The 16,757-nt window shown below is 34.8% G+C and overlaps 2 protein-coding genes across 3 annotated transcripts in view; one reads left to right on the forward strand and one right to left on the reverse strand.

Moving 5' to 3' along the window:
- Positions 1-702: 702 nt before the first annotated feature.
- Positions 703-2,533, forward strand: LOC134241645 (poly [ADP-ribose] polymerase tankyrase-like). The gene is made up of 3 exons (XM_062723678.1): positions 703-1,101; positions 1,651-1,749; positions 1,956-2,533. Exons 1-3 carry the CDS (start codon positions 828-830, stop codon positions 2,261-2,263), a joined length of 681 nt encoding a protein of 226 aa, XP_062579662.1. The 5' UTR covers positions 703-827; the 3' UTR covers positions 2,264-2,533.
- A 1,597-nt stretch (positions 2,534-4,130) lies between these two features.
- LOC134241623 (band 7 protein AGAP004871-like) overlaps positions 4,131-16,757 on the reverse strand; it is a 33,112-nt gene continuing 20,485 nt past the window's right edge. For both annotated transcript variants that reach the window (XM_062723646.1, XM_062723645.1), the window contains exons 7-13: positions 8,079-8,191; positions 7,678-7,750; positions 7,196-7,278; positions 5,272-5,475; positions 4,986-5,041; positions 4,784-4,862; positions 4,131-4,640 (exon numbers count right to left, since the gene is read on the reverse strand). In XM_062723646.1, the coding sequence (XP_062579630.1) occupies positions 4,455-4,640; positions 4,784-4,862; positions 4,986-5,041; positions 5,272-5,475; positions 7,196-7,278; positions 7,678-7,750; positions 8,079-8,191 (794 nt within the window). In that variant the 3' untranslated portion in view covers positions 4,131-4,454. The remainder of the gene's footprint in view (positions 4,641-4,783; positions 4,863-4,985; positions 5,042-5,271; positions 5,476-7,195; positions 7,279-7,677; positions 7,751-8,078; positions 8,192-16,757) is intronic.

Here is a 16,757-nt window from a genome sequence, read left to right on the forward strand (position 1 = left end):
CATTATAATCATGATTCAGGTTCAGATTCTTTGCTTAAGATTGATGAATTGATGAATGTCTACAAGAGTTTTCCTGATTAACAAGCCAAAGAGTATGTTACATACAGCAGTAGTTATATAGTCTACTCTGAGGAAAATGGAAACAACAGGAGAGGGTGTAATTTGATATAAAACTAAATGTATAATAGTTTAGTTATGGAAAATGCAGAAAAATTAGATCCTGCAGCTGAATTTTGACTTCATGTACAGTTTTTGCTCTCATATGGCTGCAATAGATGTTATGTTCAGTACAGATATCAAATTTGAAAAGTTCATGGTTTTTATGTCATCCTTCACACAAGATCAGATGCCAGTGCTGCCTGGAATCCTTATCTAAAGTCAGATATTAACAAATTCGAAAGATTCAGCGCAGAGCAGCTCGGTATGTCCACAATAGATACCACAACACCTCGTCTGTAACCGAGATGCTAAATCAGCTGGAATGGCCATCATTAGAAGAGAGACGAAGGATAGCCAGTCTCAGTGTCTTTGAGAATTGTGTTCGGCTAACATCAGCAATTATTAAAGGATTTTTACCATATTACTTTCATGCCAGAATTTTTCTGGAACGCCCCCCCCCCCTCCTTCCTTCCCGATCAATATACACCCCTCACCCTTTTCGCGGAATGTCCTTTCTTGGTTCGACCATTATCTATTCCGGAAATGGGCATTAATTTTGCAATATGGCGGACATCGATGTAAACAATCACTTGACAACATCATTAACATGACAATTTTTAAGGAACTGTTGATTCTTATGAATCATACATGAAGAATTTCTTTTCAATATGTCCAGAGCACAATCGCGAATGTCAGCCCGTACAGGGGGCGGTTCGCGGGCAACGTCAGCAAAGAGTACCAAAAGTGCGAGACACCCTGTGGTCATCCATTCCACGATACTTCCTATGTCAAAAGTCTATCTCGGAAAGGAATATGAACAGAGATTAGCAAATGCCGCAGGTGCAGGAGAACTTATCACTGTAATAAAGATATTGAAATTCAACGTCAGTCCGGATTCTAGAGATGAGCATGGCCAACCAGCTTTAGTCAGAGCTTGCATGGGTATGTAGTCCAAGAATTGGATGCGTAATGAATTTTATCCTGCAACTACCCCTTGCAATGACCTAATAAAGGTAACCTAATAAACCAAAGCTTTATCCGGTCACTGCCCTAATAAAGCCTAGTGCATGTTCTAAAAGCATTGTGACGTCATGCATATTGCAATGTTTACGCCATGGCGTCATAGTTTCAACTGCAAGGATGTGCCTAAATCTGTCAGAAATAGCTTGTTTTGGATGTTCAAATGTCAGAAATATGTTGCAGGATAAGCAAAATTTAATACATGAAAACTGTCTTGAAATATAAGCGATATTTGAGCTCGGGTCGAAAACATAAGAGGGCTCGGCAAGCCTTGCCCTCTATCACGTTTTCTTACCCTTGCCCAAATATCGCTTATATATCAAGACAGTAACCATGAATTTTATATTTATATTGATTACTTGTTTTCTTCGACTACAAAATTAGCAAGTTGTTTTAAAATTTAGTATAAATTATATCCACACGCTGTCATAATTTTTAAATACATAAAATGCATTTAACTTTCCATTTCAGGAGGTCATGCTGAAATTGTCTCTGCATTGATTGAAGCAAAAGCAAACATAAATATCCAAGGAGTCTATAATGTAACGCCACTCCATGCTGCAGTTAAAGGTTAGGATTTCATATTTTATAAATTTAAATTAGTTTATTTTCAAAAAGCAGATATAAATTTCACAGGAATAAAAATGGGGGGAGGGGCATTGTGCTCTGGAAGATAAAAATTAAGTTTTGAGTCAGATCATTTTAGCCAGTTGGTCTGAAAATCATACAAGTAATTTTTTTTTAAGGTGATCTGAATTTTTCTTTTTAATTTACAGGTCAAAATGTGAATTGTGTGAAACATGTGATATTAGGAGGAGCACAGTTAATTCCCCTTACAACAGCTGGACTGACCCCACAAGACATGGCAAAATACGGGTCTGAAGTCTGGGAGGTCATCAATGATGCAAGAAAAGGGGACATGCCTGAAATTGAAGAAATCAGTGAGGTGCCAGAAATTCCCGACTACGCTCTCCCAGATGGTGCTGCCAAGAAAAAGAAAGGGAAAAAGGGAAAGAAAAGTGGGAAGAAAAAAGGTGGGAAGAAAGGGAAGAAAAAGGGTGGCAAAAAGAAAAAGAAAAAATGACACTCAAAGCTTTAAAATTGTTCATTCCTATCAATTGATCTTTAAAATAGATTAATGATGTGAAACATGTTTTACATGTACCTGTACATGAAAAATGATTAAAAGTTTGATTTATCTATTAATATGTTGGAAACCAACACTACTGGCTTATCAGATAAAATTACTGCTTTTCCAGTTCGTCCCTTAATATTTCAAATTACAGATTACTGTTATAGAAGCATTGTTAATTTTTTTGGTTTGAAAATGATATTGTTTATACATGTATATGTTAGGAAATTTTAATAAAATGTAACTACATGTATTTTTATGCGACTTGTACTTTCTCAAGGATACTGAAATCACCCTTATTACATACCGTCGAACAATTATTTACGGAGTTACAAGAAGGGCTTCAAAGATTTTTATATTTAATCTTAAAAATAACAAGTATAGAAATAATTGTACAGATGAAAATCTGAGCAGCTGATATACAAAACTAAAACACTAAATTATCACATGAAATGAGACTAGTTTTACACATTTTAAATATATATATATAATTGACAGTAAAATTAATTTTAAGAAGTAACAGGAAATATGTACATGTACATGTATTTTTTTTTTCATATAGATAATTATGAAAAGATGTTCATTCATCACAAAAAACATGGTTAGACTTGGAGAATACATTTAAATTGTAGGTATTCATTCCTTGATGCTTGTACATTGAAATAATTACCTCATGTAATATAAATTTCTTTGCAAATAAACCAAGAATGGGAGAAGAGTTGTAGCCCATGAGCCTTTTTGTTCCAGCATTACAGTCATGTACCACTGGCACATAAGATCCCCCCCCCTAAAATAATAATGCTTGGCAATCTTGGAATTCAGACAATAAAATGTAAATTGACATTACCATTTCATGGAAGGATAAATAAGTACTGACTGCAAATATTTCAGAGCATGTGAATTAGTCACTCAAAAACCCCAAAAATCTTCATCACAGTCACTGTCTTCAAAGAATATAAATTTCTGATTATGAATAAATAATCAAAGTCCCTTTAATTAATACATGTATTATAAAATTATTATATGTCTAAAAGTACAAAATTGAAAAAAATGTTTTATATTAACATGCATTGTGTTGCTATGTTTTAAACTTCCTTCCTTTAGAAATATTAATACAGAGTTATTTCCCTTCATAACATTCTTCCTAACATGTAGAAGTTTCTTCTCATTAAAAAAAATACGTCATGCAAAGGCTTGATCTTAAAAGTTAATTTGCAAAACAAATCCTTAATTTTTTTTTTTTTCATTTTTAAATGTATTCAGTCCTATTTTGACAAACCAAAGTTCAGTGTGAACATTTTATGTAAAATAGTTAGAATTTTAGCACCTTTGGCATTAACATGAATATGCTACTGTAAATCATGAATACTATAGATCACCAAATTTTAGTGACTTCTTGTTTTTGCTAGATAGTTATTCTGTATTTATAAATGAGACATAATTTTCACCAATTTTGAACAGGTTGTCTTCTTCCTCTGATTTGCAAACCACCTTCTGGTGTATTATCACAAATAATAATGCAAAAAGAAAGTTTTAGCAAATATAAGGTGATTTACAGTACCATTAATAAATATAATGCACAGCGTAGCACTAATTCATGACAATGCCAATCACTTAATGCACAGAGACTGAGCGGAATTTTGAATGCATCAATGTAACAGTATGTAACAGTATCTGACTTAAAATATCTTTTGGTTGTTTTTTTTTTTTATTTAGTTCCTTGTGATAAGAAAATGTAAGTACAAATATGATTTCATTTAGGTCAAAGGGGAGATCATCTTTATCCAACAGTTAAAAATACATTCAAGTAAATATGAAATAATATCTGCACATAAAATTTATTATAATGCCCACTTGCTCAAATATTATTATTAACAGATGTGTATCACATGTTTGTTATAACTGAAATGAACTAAAATTGTACCATAATAATACAGTACACAAAAATTTAACAATAGTACTTAATACAGTACACAAAAACAGCATTTAATACTATACATGTTATCACATTGTTAAAACAGCATTGATTCTTCAATGAATCAATATTATGCTAATTAAAATCTGAGGAAGAAAAATATGACTACATTAGTGTAAAAAAGTAGAAAGTTATTTGCTTGTAAGTCATAACAGAGAGTGCTTATAATCACTTCATAAAAGAGGACAAAATATCAACAGGGAGGGGGAATATAATGGTGGAATTCTTCTCGTAGGCTATGGTATTGAGAGTCTGTAGGTACCGTAGCTGAAGTGCAGCAGGAGAGGTGTTGATTATATCCGCTGCTTCCTTCAGAGCTTTGGAAGCATTATGCTCTCCCTCTGCTGCAAGCACCTGCAAATTATAAGAGCTAAAACTGTATACTGCATGATACATGTATATTGGGTATGTGCTGAATACATTGCAATCAACAAGTCTCTGGATGTTTCAATAAATGATTCATATTATGTGAATAGCTCTTGGTCTTGACCCCTGACCTTTGCTCTAGCCTCCCTTGATGCCTCTGCTTCTGCAGCCATTGCTTTCTGTAACTGTTTGGGAAGTCTGACATCTTTGCTGTAAATTCAAAAAACTTCATTCAAATCATAGATTTCTGAGAATATTAAACCCAGGTAATTATAATTGCATATATGCACACTTTTTTCATTTTACTTACAGCTTTGTGTACAGTGTACTTACATTTCTACCCTCTCAACCTTGATGCCCCAATCACCTGTAGCCTCATCCAACATGCTCTAGAAACACAAAAAATAAAATAATCAAGCACATTCATCACCCTGACAGGGATATGCCAATACAGAAATGAATATTCCATGCCTTCCATCATTTCTTGTATTTTCTGAGTTATATCTGTAAGGATTTATTATGCAACATCTAAAAACGAATGCAGAGGTGACTCATGACAATTGGAAAATGAATGTGTTTGAGAAGTGATATGACAATGGAATCATTCATTCTTCTATACCTGCATAGCTTTACTGATTGCCTCCCGATCCGCCAGGATTTCTGACATACTCTTGGTCCCCAGAATGTTTCGGAGCGTGGTCTGTGCCAGAAGCCGTGTGGCGTGGTGGGCATTTTCTACATTGGCCACGGAAATGGTGGGATTACACACTCGATAGTACACCACCGCATCCACAGATACTGTAACACTGTCATTTGTCAGAATCTGAAGAAAAGTTATGAAACTTCAAGCAACATGGTGATAATTTCATCTGAAATCAAGGAAATGATCAGGTACCCATTATGGATGCATGATTTATTCTTTTTCTAGCTACACCAAAATATTTCAAAAGAGAAAAAAGTTATTATTCAGGGGTCTCCATGACCTATTCATCATATACTTAAGGCACTGGAATTTGAATGTAGCCAGCATTTTATAAAATCAACACAGTAGACTACATTTCATAAAATAGCATGGGCACAAGGAGAGGGGGCATCCCCCCTTAAATAATTTTGCTCATTACAAAAAGTTTTAATTTTTAAAAGAGACCAAATATCTCCTAATACAGACTGACGTAATTGCTTCATTTTGCAATCCTGAATCATTTTATAGCTGTTGCTTTAAGATGAATCCTCTTACAAAGTTTTGGAAAAACCAAATGTTTTTTTCAGCTAGACTAAGTACATGTATAAATCAAACTCCATAAAAGCCTTAAAAGCATTATCTCCTAGGGTCCAATAACCAATCAAATTCCAAAGAAAAACTGCTCTTCTGTAAGAGAGATACAGTAAGCCCATTAATGATTTTTATTACTTTTGTCACAAATAATTTTCACCAACATGGGTCTACACACTTGAGGGATTATTTTTTTCTTGTTAAACACCATTTAGATGGCTTACAGAGATGACTTTTCGAGACGATCAATGTTACAAGGGTGACTTATGTGTGTCTTGTGATCCAACAATAAAAGAATCAATCTTAATGCTCCGTGAATGTACCATACATAATTGTATAGATTAGCACACCAGGGATTTCATCTCATGAAATACTAGTATTTATTGTTGTAAATTCACCAAAAATAATATTCACAAGGTGTTTATTCAGTTCATTAAAAAAATTATTCTGCATACAACAAATTATCTGCATACTTTGTACAATAATGTAAATTTGATATAAAATACTATCTTTTATTGAGCATTAAAAGAAATCATTTCCTAAAATTTGAAAATCTACGTTTTCCTTTGCAGTCATAGGATTCATGGAGCAACCACTTGGAGATTGAAATTCGTGAATTTTGTAACAATGTGTTTGACAATCCAGTTCAAAATCTGTTAATCTTCCACCGTTTTATAAGTTTATATATATCTTTCAGTTCCACTGAATTTTCATGTCTAAAATCTATTTCTCCATAACTGACAATCTTCTTATTTGACCATTGATATGAAATTCACAGTGTTTTAATTTTTTTTTTTAATCAATAAAACAGAAATATAAAAAATTGAATTTTTTGGGGTGAGAACTTTTTTTGTGTGTAATTACACAAGACATTGTGCTCAGTGACACGAAAATTTGATTCTGGCATATACTTGTACTCCTTAAGATTATAAGGAATAATGACCGCATTTAATGAAAAATTTGACTCGGAAATAAACGAGCTAATGACTGACTCGTAAAAATAAGGTGTCTCAAAAATTTAGTGATCTACAGAATTTATTAATCCAGTGTAAAACTTCATGCACAGGTAATTGTTGATCCACTTAATAGATGCACAATCATTAAATTATAATTCCAGGATGAAAAAGAGGTCAATGCCCAATGAGATATTGGTTTAACAATTTTAAGCACTAGAGCTGTGAGAATAATTATCACAGTCTCTGAAATAGTTAGTGGTATCCCATCATTATATGAGTTTTACTACAGATTTTTTATAAATATGGCTTCTTACCTCTTGTGGAGGGACATCAAACGAGACGGTCCGGAGATCCACCTTCGTGTAACCCTCAATACATGGCAACACAAAAAATATACCTGAAATGAAATCAAACTTCAACATTATGGACTAAGGTGGGAAACAGGTTTAGAGAATTTTATGAAATATCAAATTGATGTTTCATGACTTTAATGATTTGTCAGATAAGGTTGCAAATCGTATAATTTACTAAATGAAGATTGATCTGTATACTTTTATCCCATTTTCTTCACCATAACCCAGGTATCTCAGATATTAGTGTTCAACTTTAAGTTCAAATGTATCAGTATTCAGGCACTCTAAGAAGACATGCATTTTTACTTCACGATAAGCAGTATATTCCTACTATTCAACTGTGTGTTCATATGATATTAAGGAATCATTTCTCTACATAAAAGAGTATAAAAAACTAATAGTTCCTATGGAGTAATAATTGTAGTTGATGCTGAGTATAATACCTGGTCCTTTTGATCCTCCAGATAAAAGTCTTCCTAAGCGGAATATCACAGCTCTTTCATATTCTTGTACAACCTAAGGAAAAAGATAGAACTCCTCTTGTAAAGAAACCTATCAAACCCTTCATCTCAAAACCTTCATCTCAGTTTGACATATGTCTACTCAACAGAATCATTCATTTGTCATATTAATAGTTATTAGATACAGAACATATTATTTCATGTAATGGAGAATATCCAATATGCATTATACAATGGATTGTAATCTTCAGAAATTTTGGTGCCTCGGTCCAGGATCATGCAGATATGAAATTAAAGGAATGACATTTTTGGATGCCTGTGAATGGAAGTACATAAACCCACCCCACCACCACTATAGAAGTAAACCAAAACTTAATAATTACCTTGATGCAGAAAAATAATGAAAATGGAAAGGTCACTATAACCAGAAAGAAAGACATAATCATAAGAATGCTTCCACAACATCCAATGTTTCCACTACTCCCATCCGGGTCAGCTGAAAGATAAAACAATAACATACTGTAAATTATGTATTTTAATAATAAACGTGTGTGTCCATTCTGTATGGAATAAGGGTATAGAAATTATCTTGTCAAAACAGAGAACATCAGCACCTGTAGCCCCTTCAAAGTCTCCAGAGTCCCCACCCTCTCTGCTGCACCCCTCCATTTTATGACCTTGGGATTTTAATGATATATATATTAAATTATATACCTCCCAAATTCAAGTTTATAGAGACTTAATGATATTATCTCAAGGAACATATGGAATTCAATAATCATTACTTATGGGATGATTATTTAATAATAGATAAATAATCAAATAAGAAAGACTTTTAATGGTTTTCTATCGTGGAAGAATCATGGAATTTCTTATACACAGTATAAAATATAGAATTTTGTTCTCATCAGTTTACCATTATTTACACCATAAATGTAACAAGAGGCCCATGGGCCACATCGCTCACCTGAGAAGCTTTGACCATTCTGTTCTTTACCAGATTTCACCCTTGTTATACATAATGCATCCCCACCCTACCCCACTGATCATAATTTAGACATTTTGAAATCTACACTACCCCATGATCCTTCCATGGGCACATATGTTTCAGCTTTTTTGGCCCAGTGGTTCCTGAGAAGAAGATTTTCAAAGATTTTTCCTATATATTTCTATGTAAAACTTTGATTCCCTATAATGGCCCCGCCCTTCCCCCGGGGGTCATGATTCCTACAATTTAGAATTTACACTACCCCAGAATGCTTCCACATAAGCTTCCCTTTTTCTGGCCCAGTGGTTCTTGAGAAGAAAATTTTCAAAGAATTTTCCTATACATTTCTATATAAAACTTTGATTCCCCATTGTGGCCCCGCCCTTCCCCCGGGGGTCATTATTTGAACAATTTAGAATCTACATTATACCAGGATGCTTCCACATAAGTTTCAGCTTTTCTGGCCAATTGGTTCTTGAGAAGAAGATTTTCAAAGATTTTTCCTATATATTTCTATGTAAAACTTTGATACCCCATTGTGGCCCCGCCCTTCCCCTGGGGGTCATGATTCCTACAATTTAGAATTTACTCTATACCAGGATGATTCCATATAAGTTTCAGCTTTTCTGGCCCAGTGGTTCTTGAGAAGAAAATTTTCAAAGATTTTTCCTATATATTTCTATATAAAACTTTGATTCCCCATTATGTCCCCACCCATCCCCCGGTGGTCATTTTTTGAACAATTTAGAATGTACATTATATCAGGATGCTTCCACATAAGTTTCAGCTTTTCTGGCCCAGTGGTTCTTGAGAAGAAGATTTTCAAAGATTTTTCCTATATATTTCTATATAAAACTTTGATTCCCCATTGTGGCCCCGCCCTTCCCCCGGGGGTCATTATTTGAACAATTTAGAATCTACACTATACCAGGATGCTTCCATATAAGTTTCAGCTTTTCTGGCCCAGTGGTTCTTGAGAAGAAGATTTTCAAAGATTTTTCCTATATATTTCTATATAAAACTTTGATTCCCCATTGTGGCCCCGCCCTTCCCCCGGGGGTCATGATTTGAACAATTTAGAATCTACACTACCCCAGGATGCTTCCACATAAGTTTCAGCTTTACTGGCCCAGTGATTCTTGAGAAGAAGATTTTTTAATGACCCCACCCTATTTTTGTCTTTTCTTGATTATCTCCCCTTGCGAGGGGATATGTCCCTTCATTTTTATAATTTAAATCCCCCTTTACCCAAGGATGCTTTGTACCAAGTTTGGTCAAAATTGGCCAAGTGGTTCTTGAGAAGAAGTCGAAAATGTGAAAAGTTTACAGACGGACAGACAGACGGACAGACGGACGGACGGACGGACGGACAGACAGACGGAGGGACGACGGACAAAATGTGATCAGAAAAGCTCACTTGAGCCTTCGGCTCAGGTGAGCTAAAAACCAGAAGTCTCTATCGAGACTGTAGCTATACGTTTATACTTATAACAAAGGAAGAGAAAAGTGGCGGTTGTGACTTGAAACTTTACAACAGCAATAAGGCCAAACAAAAAAATAGGTGGGGTTCCGGTTACACCTCCAAAAAAATTAGGATAGGTAGGTAGGGATTTTTTTTTTTACAAAATGATATATGAAATTTTTCTTTGTAATACCTATCACTGGTTTGCAGGTGGCATTTAGATATAGCATGATTATATACAAGTCAACATTGGTGGGTGCATAGTAATGAAAATCAACCCCCCTCTCACTTAGTCATTATTCTATGAGGGTTATTATTCATCTTTATTCCAGCTGAAACAAAAACTAATTCAGGAACCAATGACATAAAGAGAGAAAGTTTTAAAAAATATGGAAATTGTCAAAAAAAAGTTTTGGGTCTGGGTGAAAAATAGGGAAGGTAGAGTAACCGGAACCACACATATTTTTTTTATTTTGCCTATAGTAAATAGAATAATGATCTTAATTGCTTTTTTGTGGCAAGCTTGCAAAGAGACCATAACTGTAGAAGTAGCTTTTAATAAAATTTTACAGAATTTTCAATTTTAGTTACCATGGCAACATCAATCAACAAAATAAGACAATTATGTATATATATGCGTAGTCTACAAACTGCACTTGCATGCCCAATTATACTATTATCAGATTAAAATGATTTTTATAGTACTTCAGAGAAATTTCTATTTTTAGTAGCCAAATCAACACTATTTATCGAATTCAAAAACTGATATACAATATTCAATTGTATCATATTGAATCAACTATTGAAATCAAACATAAACTGTAGGAGGTGTTGCATTTTGAAAAATTGTGCCAAGGGATTATGAGGTGAGTACCCCATTGGAAACCCTTGGGTAGCAAATATGCATTCGAATGTATAATGTATATTGTTTTACGTCCCTTTGAGAATTTTTCACTCATATAGAGACGCCACCACTTGCAGGTGGAGAGCTGCAAATTTTGTCCTATAGTATTCTTGGCACTCAGGGCCATTGAGCAGGGAGGAAACTTTTTCTTTCCAGAACCTACTGCAACATGGGACCTCGGTTTACATGGTCTCATCTGAAAAACCGGTCCAGGTCCCACAGTGGGATTAGAACTCCTTACTTTGTGACTCTAGAGCAGACACACAACTGCGTGACATGGGTGACTAAATACACATTTGAGAAATGAATTCAAACATTCAGTGCAATCTTCCTCATTAAATTATTGTTAACCATGGGCTGTTTGATAAAAATAATTCCTTTCAACACTGAATTTTGTGTACACATTCCTCTGAAAAATATTGCCAGTTATATACAATATCATAATAAAGAAACAATTCAACACAACAACACTTAGAGAGTCTTTTAATTTATTGTTCAACAGAAGTCTACGGTAAATTATTTCAACTAGACTGATTTCCAAAAGGATAAAGCTAGCTGCAATCCTACAATACATTAATCATGTTTTTCTTCTTTTCCCCATTACATTTTCTTCTTTGAATCCTGTATATTTCGATTATTATTCATCGATATAGATATAGAGCCAATCTAATTTTCGGGGGAAAAAAGAAGGAAAAAAACGGTGAAAAAAAAGAAGAAAAAAATCTTGTAACATTAGCATTTCGTAATACAAATTTACCATGCGAATTTCCGTTGTGCACCATACGTTAAAACAACTTCCTGATTATCTAGGCATCTCTAGGCATCTGCACACGCATGACGTTAATATGTTTAAATATGTTTATAAAATCGTCTGACTTTATTCGGCGATAATACCAACTTCATGCAGATTGACTGCTGAACAGTGTTTTCTGACTGTTGAGACCCCTATCACTTTAGCCGAAAAGATAACATCTCAATCATTGATTTCGATGTTTATAGCAAGTTGAAAATATTACCTCTACAAATGAATTGACAAAAAGGTATCTTATCAAAAACAAGAGCAAAACTGGATGTGTTCTCTTCCAAACCGTCTGTCTTTTCTACGCAACGTGGTTGTAGAACAAAGAACCTCGTTTTGATTTCGGACTTCCTGTTGTGATATTCGGAATACCAAACCCGATGGGACAAAAGTAAAAATTCCCCCCCCCCACACACACACAACAGTGTGAATCGAAATATAAAACGGTCTTAAAAATCAACATTTATTCAATTCAAACGTTTAAACAGATAAAAACAGCCACAATACGATTGTCATCCCCCTAACAAATATATTGGACCCCAAAAAAAAGGGGGGGGGGTGTTCCAGGAATGCACAAACTCCACTTGGTGCCCAAGTGTTTGTTTGGCAATAAGACATTAAAATACACGTAACTTAAATGCAACAATCCAATTTACTATGATTTGTTACCCATATGATGATCATTTTAATGCTGTAATTTTTTAATAATTACAATCCCAAGAATAAACTTGATCCCCCATTGCCGTTACCCCACCCTAAATCTGGGGGTCCTGATTTGAACAATTTAAAATCTACACTACCTCAGGAATCTCATGCATAAGTTTCAGCTTTTCTGGCCCAATGGTTCTTGAGAAGATTTTTAAAGTTTTTTCCTATATATTTCTATGTAAAACTTGGATTCCCTATTGTGGCCCCGCCCTACCCCCGGGGGTCATGATTTGAACAATTTAGAATCTACACTACCCCAGGATGCTTCCACATAAGTTTCAACATTTCTGGCCCAGTGGTTCTTGAGAAGAAGATTTTTAAACTTTTTTCCTATATATTTCTATGTAAAACTTGGATTCCCTATTGTGGCCCCGTCCTACCCCCGGGGGTCATGATTTGAACAATTTAGAATCTAAACTACCCCAGGATGCTTCCACATAAGTTTCAGCATTTCTGGCCCAGTGGTTCTTGAGAAGAAGATTTTTAAAGTTTTTTTCCTATATATTTCTATGTAAAAATAGGATTCCCTATTGTGGCCCCGCCCTACCCCTGGGGGTCATGATTTGAACAATTTAGAATCTACACTACCCCAGGATACTTCCACATAAGTTTCAGCATTTCTGGCCCAGTGGTTCTTGAGAAGAAGATTTTTATTTTTTTTTCCTATATATTTCTATGTAAAAATAGGATTCCCTATTGTGGCCCCGCCCTACCCCTGGGGGTCATGATTTGAACAATTTAGAATCTACACTACCCCAGGATACTTCCACATAAGTTTCAGCATTTCTGGCCCAGTGGTTCTTGAGAAGAAGATTTTTAAATGACCCCACCCTATTTTTGTATTTTCCTGATTATCTCCCCTTGGAAGGCGACTTGGCCCTTGATTTTAACAATTTAAATTCCCCTTCCCCCAAGGATGCTTTGTACCAAGTTTGGTTAAAATTGGCCCAGTGGTTCTTGAGAAGAAGTTGAAAATGTGAAAAGTTTACAGACGGACGGACGGACGGACAGACAGACGGACGGACGGACGACGGACACCGGGTGATCAGAAAAGCTCACTTGAGCTTTCAGCTCAGGTGAGCTAACAATATCTTAAACTGTCACTTCAAATTACCTCAGCCAGCCAATGTGTATCTATAACCTAATCGTAATCAGGAGATCCCATCCAACATAAAAGTCAAGGAAGGGAGACTTCAAACCAATAATGACACACACTCCAGCATGAGCACACTCAATATCAAACAGAACAAATTATGAATTGATGAGAGATTACCTCTAATAATTTGGGACCCCTGTTGGGTGCCAGCCTGGGGGTGATTAGACATAACTCACTGTCTATATAATCTCCACATCAACACTAAACACAGTAGAATTAACTTAGACTGGTAAAGTACATTGATGGAAATTGAACGCTTGTTTTATTTCAAACACTAATATTATATTCCCCCTGAAAAAAAGGTTCATTGCACAACCTGAGTTGAACTCCTAGGACAAAAAAAGATAACTGATAGCATCCTGGCTACTGAAAACCGTGGGCAAGCAAAATCAATGGCAACTCCATTCCCTCTTTGCTCTGATGGAACATGATGGGATCTTGCCGTGTTTACCTACTTTTTTTAAAAACAGCTAGATGTAACCTGCTCTAAGCCCATGAGAGCTGGATGGCTCAATAGCACCATTAAAACAATAATAATATTCAGATAATACAAGTATAATTACCGTTAATGTTCCATCAATACTAAATATTGACATCCATTTGTTTAATTGGTTTGCACCTTTGTGTATATAATAAATGGAGACTGCAAATTGTCAATCATCTAAAAATTAAGATTTGAAAATTTGAGCAATGAGGTAGGAAACTTTGAATTGGTCTCCAAAAATTTAAAACTTGTTGAGTACAAACACAGATATTGCGAATTTACAGATATAGCGAAGAATTCTGGGATCCAGCTAAATAAATTGAACGAATTCCTTATATGGATATATAATAAATTACGGATATAGCGAAGTAATTTAATTCATAGGTCTTAGTGAATTTATTTATAACCGAGTTTTTCTGTTTTAATGTAGAAGTGAGGAAATATAAAAAAAAAAAAATCAATCAATTAATCAGGCAATATACACAATGTACTTAAGGGTACAATAATGTATCATTGTCATTTTCTTGATTTTAACATATGGTACATGCATTGTATATGAGGCACCTATATGCTTTTTGGTATTTTAGGAATTTCTACAATTTTTTCTGATCAAACTGCACAGTGTGTTAAGGTTCAACATACCTGATTATATCTACAACCTGAACATCTTGTAATAATCTATATCCTCAAGTGCTTCTACTTTTGTTTGTTAAATATTAGCATTACTTACTATCAAAAAAGTGATATACATGCAACATTTAGGAAGCAACAAAACTTTAATATTCTACTTTCACAAGTATGAAGCAATTAAACAAATATGTATGAGGCCATTCCAAATATTTTCTATGTGTAGCATCTTGTGTGTGCCTTGGTTTTTTGACATCCAATATTTTATTAGAAAAATAGAGGTACTGTGCATGAGCAATGAGCTCACTAAATAAATGATACTCTCTGCCTCCTATATGGTTATAATTTCTGGTTTATCCATGTTTTGCTCCGGGAGACCCCCCACGAAATAAGTGTCAGATCAAAAAGTAAAACAGAAGGTCACAATGGCATTATGTAATAAAGAATCTATGAAAGTATCAGTAAATTTTCTTCAGTGGTTTAGGAGGAGTTGCGGATAAAAGATGGGTACCCTTCAATATTATAAAGAGAATGGCCGTGTCCATGTTTTGCTCTGGGAAACCCAAAATATGTGTTGGATCAATAAATAAAATAGGAGGTGCACAATGGCACTATTTAACAAAGATTCTGTGAAAGTCTCATTAAATTTCTTCCGTGGTTAAAGAGGAGATGCGGATAAGAGATGGGTACCTCAAAGTGTAACAGACAGATGGATGGACAGACAGATGGATAGACATCCCGATCACTATATATGCCCTCCCACTTACCAAGCAGGGGGTATAACAACAAACAAAATATGAATGCCTGAAGTTGACTACTCTAGTCAAAATCTTTGAATTCTCACAGTTTTTGTAATTACCTGACTACAGCATGTCATATTAAATATATTTTAAGCATATCATTCCTTGATTTTGCTAAAGAATAAAACGATCTGTCTACAAGAAGTCTGTGAGCAATACTAAATGGTGATACCCCTGTTCTGATGTGAACATGTAAATCCTACCATAGTACAGCATACCAAAACAACCAATAGGCTAATTATACCCCCCGCTTGAAAAGCGGGAGGGTATATAGTGATCGGGATTTCCGTCCGTCCGTCTGTCTGTCCGTCCGTCCGTCTGTTACACTTTTTCTCTTATCCGCAACTCCTCTTATACTACTGGGTGAAATTAAATGAAACTTTCACAGAATCTTTATTACATATTGCCATTGTGCACCTCCTATTTTACTTTTTTATTCGACACGTATTTTAGTTTTCTCAGAGCAAAAAATGGACATTGCCATTTTTTGTTTACCTATGACGTCACATAATAGAAGCTTCTGGGTAACATTTCATAGGACGAGTTATTCCTCTTTACACATTACCGTAAAACAATATAAAGCAACACATCGACATTATGGGAGGCGGGGGGTATCATTTAGTGAGCTCATTGCTCACAGTACCTCTAGTTTTTTTTCAAGCACCGGAGATGAGTAGTTGCTGACAAAACTGTGACTGAAACTTGTTATATATAGATAGATACACATGCAGATAAATATGGAAGGGAATTACCGCCAAAAGTCTATGTATCTTGCCTTTATTCTTATTCTGCCTACTTCTTTATGCTTTGTTATTATTGTAATTATATGTCACTTTATTGTTTTCGTATTCGTCTTTATTACATTACACTTGAGCTTTTATCGTTCTTTATATTGTCCTTACTTCTATGTTGCTTAATTCTTGTGAATACATTCTACTTTCTTTTAATTTGATACTGTTTTTTAAATAAACTATCTTGATTATCTCGATTACGAACGTAAATTCAATCATGTAAACAATGCCGCCTAGCGTTATAATGCGGCACTAAATTCAACGAAGACGAATGTAAGTTGTCCGAATTTAGTGCCGCATTATAACGCTAGGTGGCAGGGTGTTCGCTATACGAGTGTTGGTA

This window comes from Saccostrea cucullata, unplaced genomic scaffold (genome assembly GCF_032062105.1).
Source record: "Saccostrea cucullata isolate Sc308-1 unplaced genomic scaffold, CSIRO_AGI_Scuc_v1 ctg267, whole genome shotgun sequence".
NCBI classification, from domain to species: Eukaryota; Metazoa; Mollusca; class Bivalvia; order Ostreida; family Ostreidae; genus Saccostrea; species Saccostrea cuccullata.

Excerpts from the sequence above, each read along its gene's own strand:
- LOC134241645 (XM_062723678.1), top strand. The coding sequence starts at position 828 with ATGTCCAGAGCACAATCGCGAATGTCAGCCCGTACAGGGGGCGGTTCG. Across the intron at positions 1,102-1,650 it reads TTTAGTCAGAGCTTGCATGG|GAGGTCATGCTGAAATTGTC; the intron begins GTATGTAGTCCA and ends TTTCCATTTCAG. Across the intron at positions 1,750-1,955 it reads ACTCCATGCTGCAGTTAAAG|GTCAAAATGTGAATTGTGTG; the intron begins GTTAGGATTTCA and ends TTTAATTTACAG.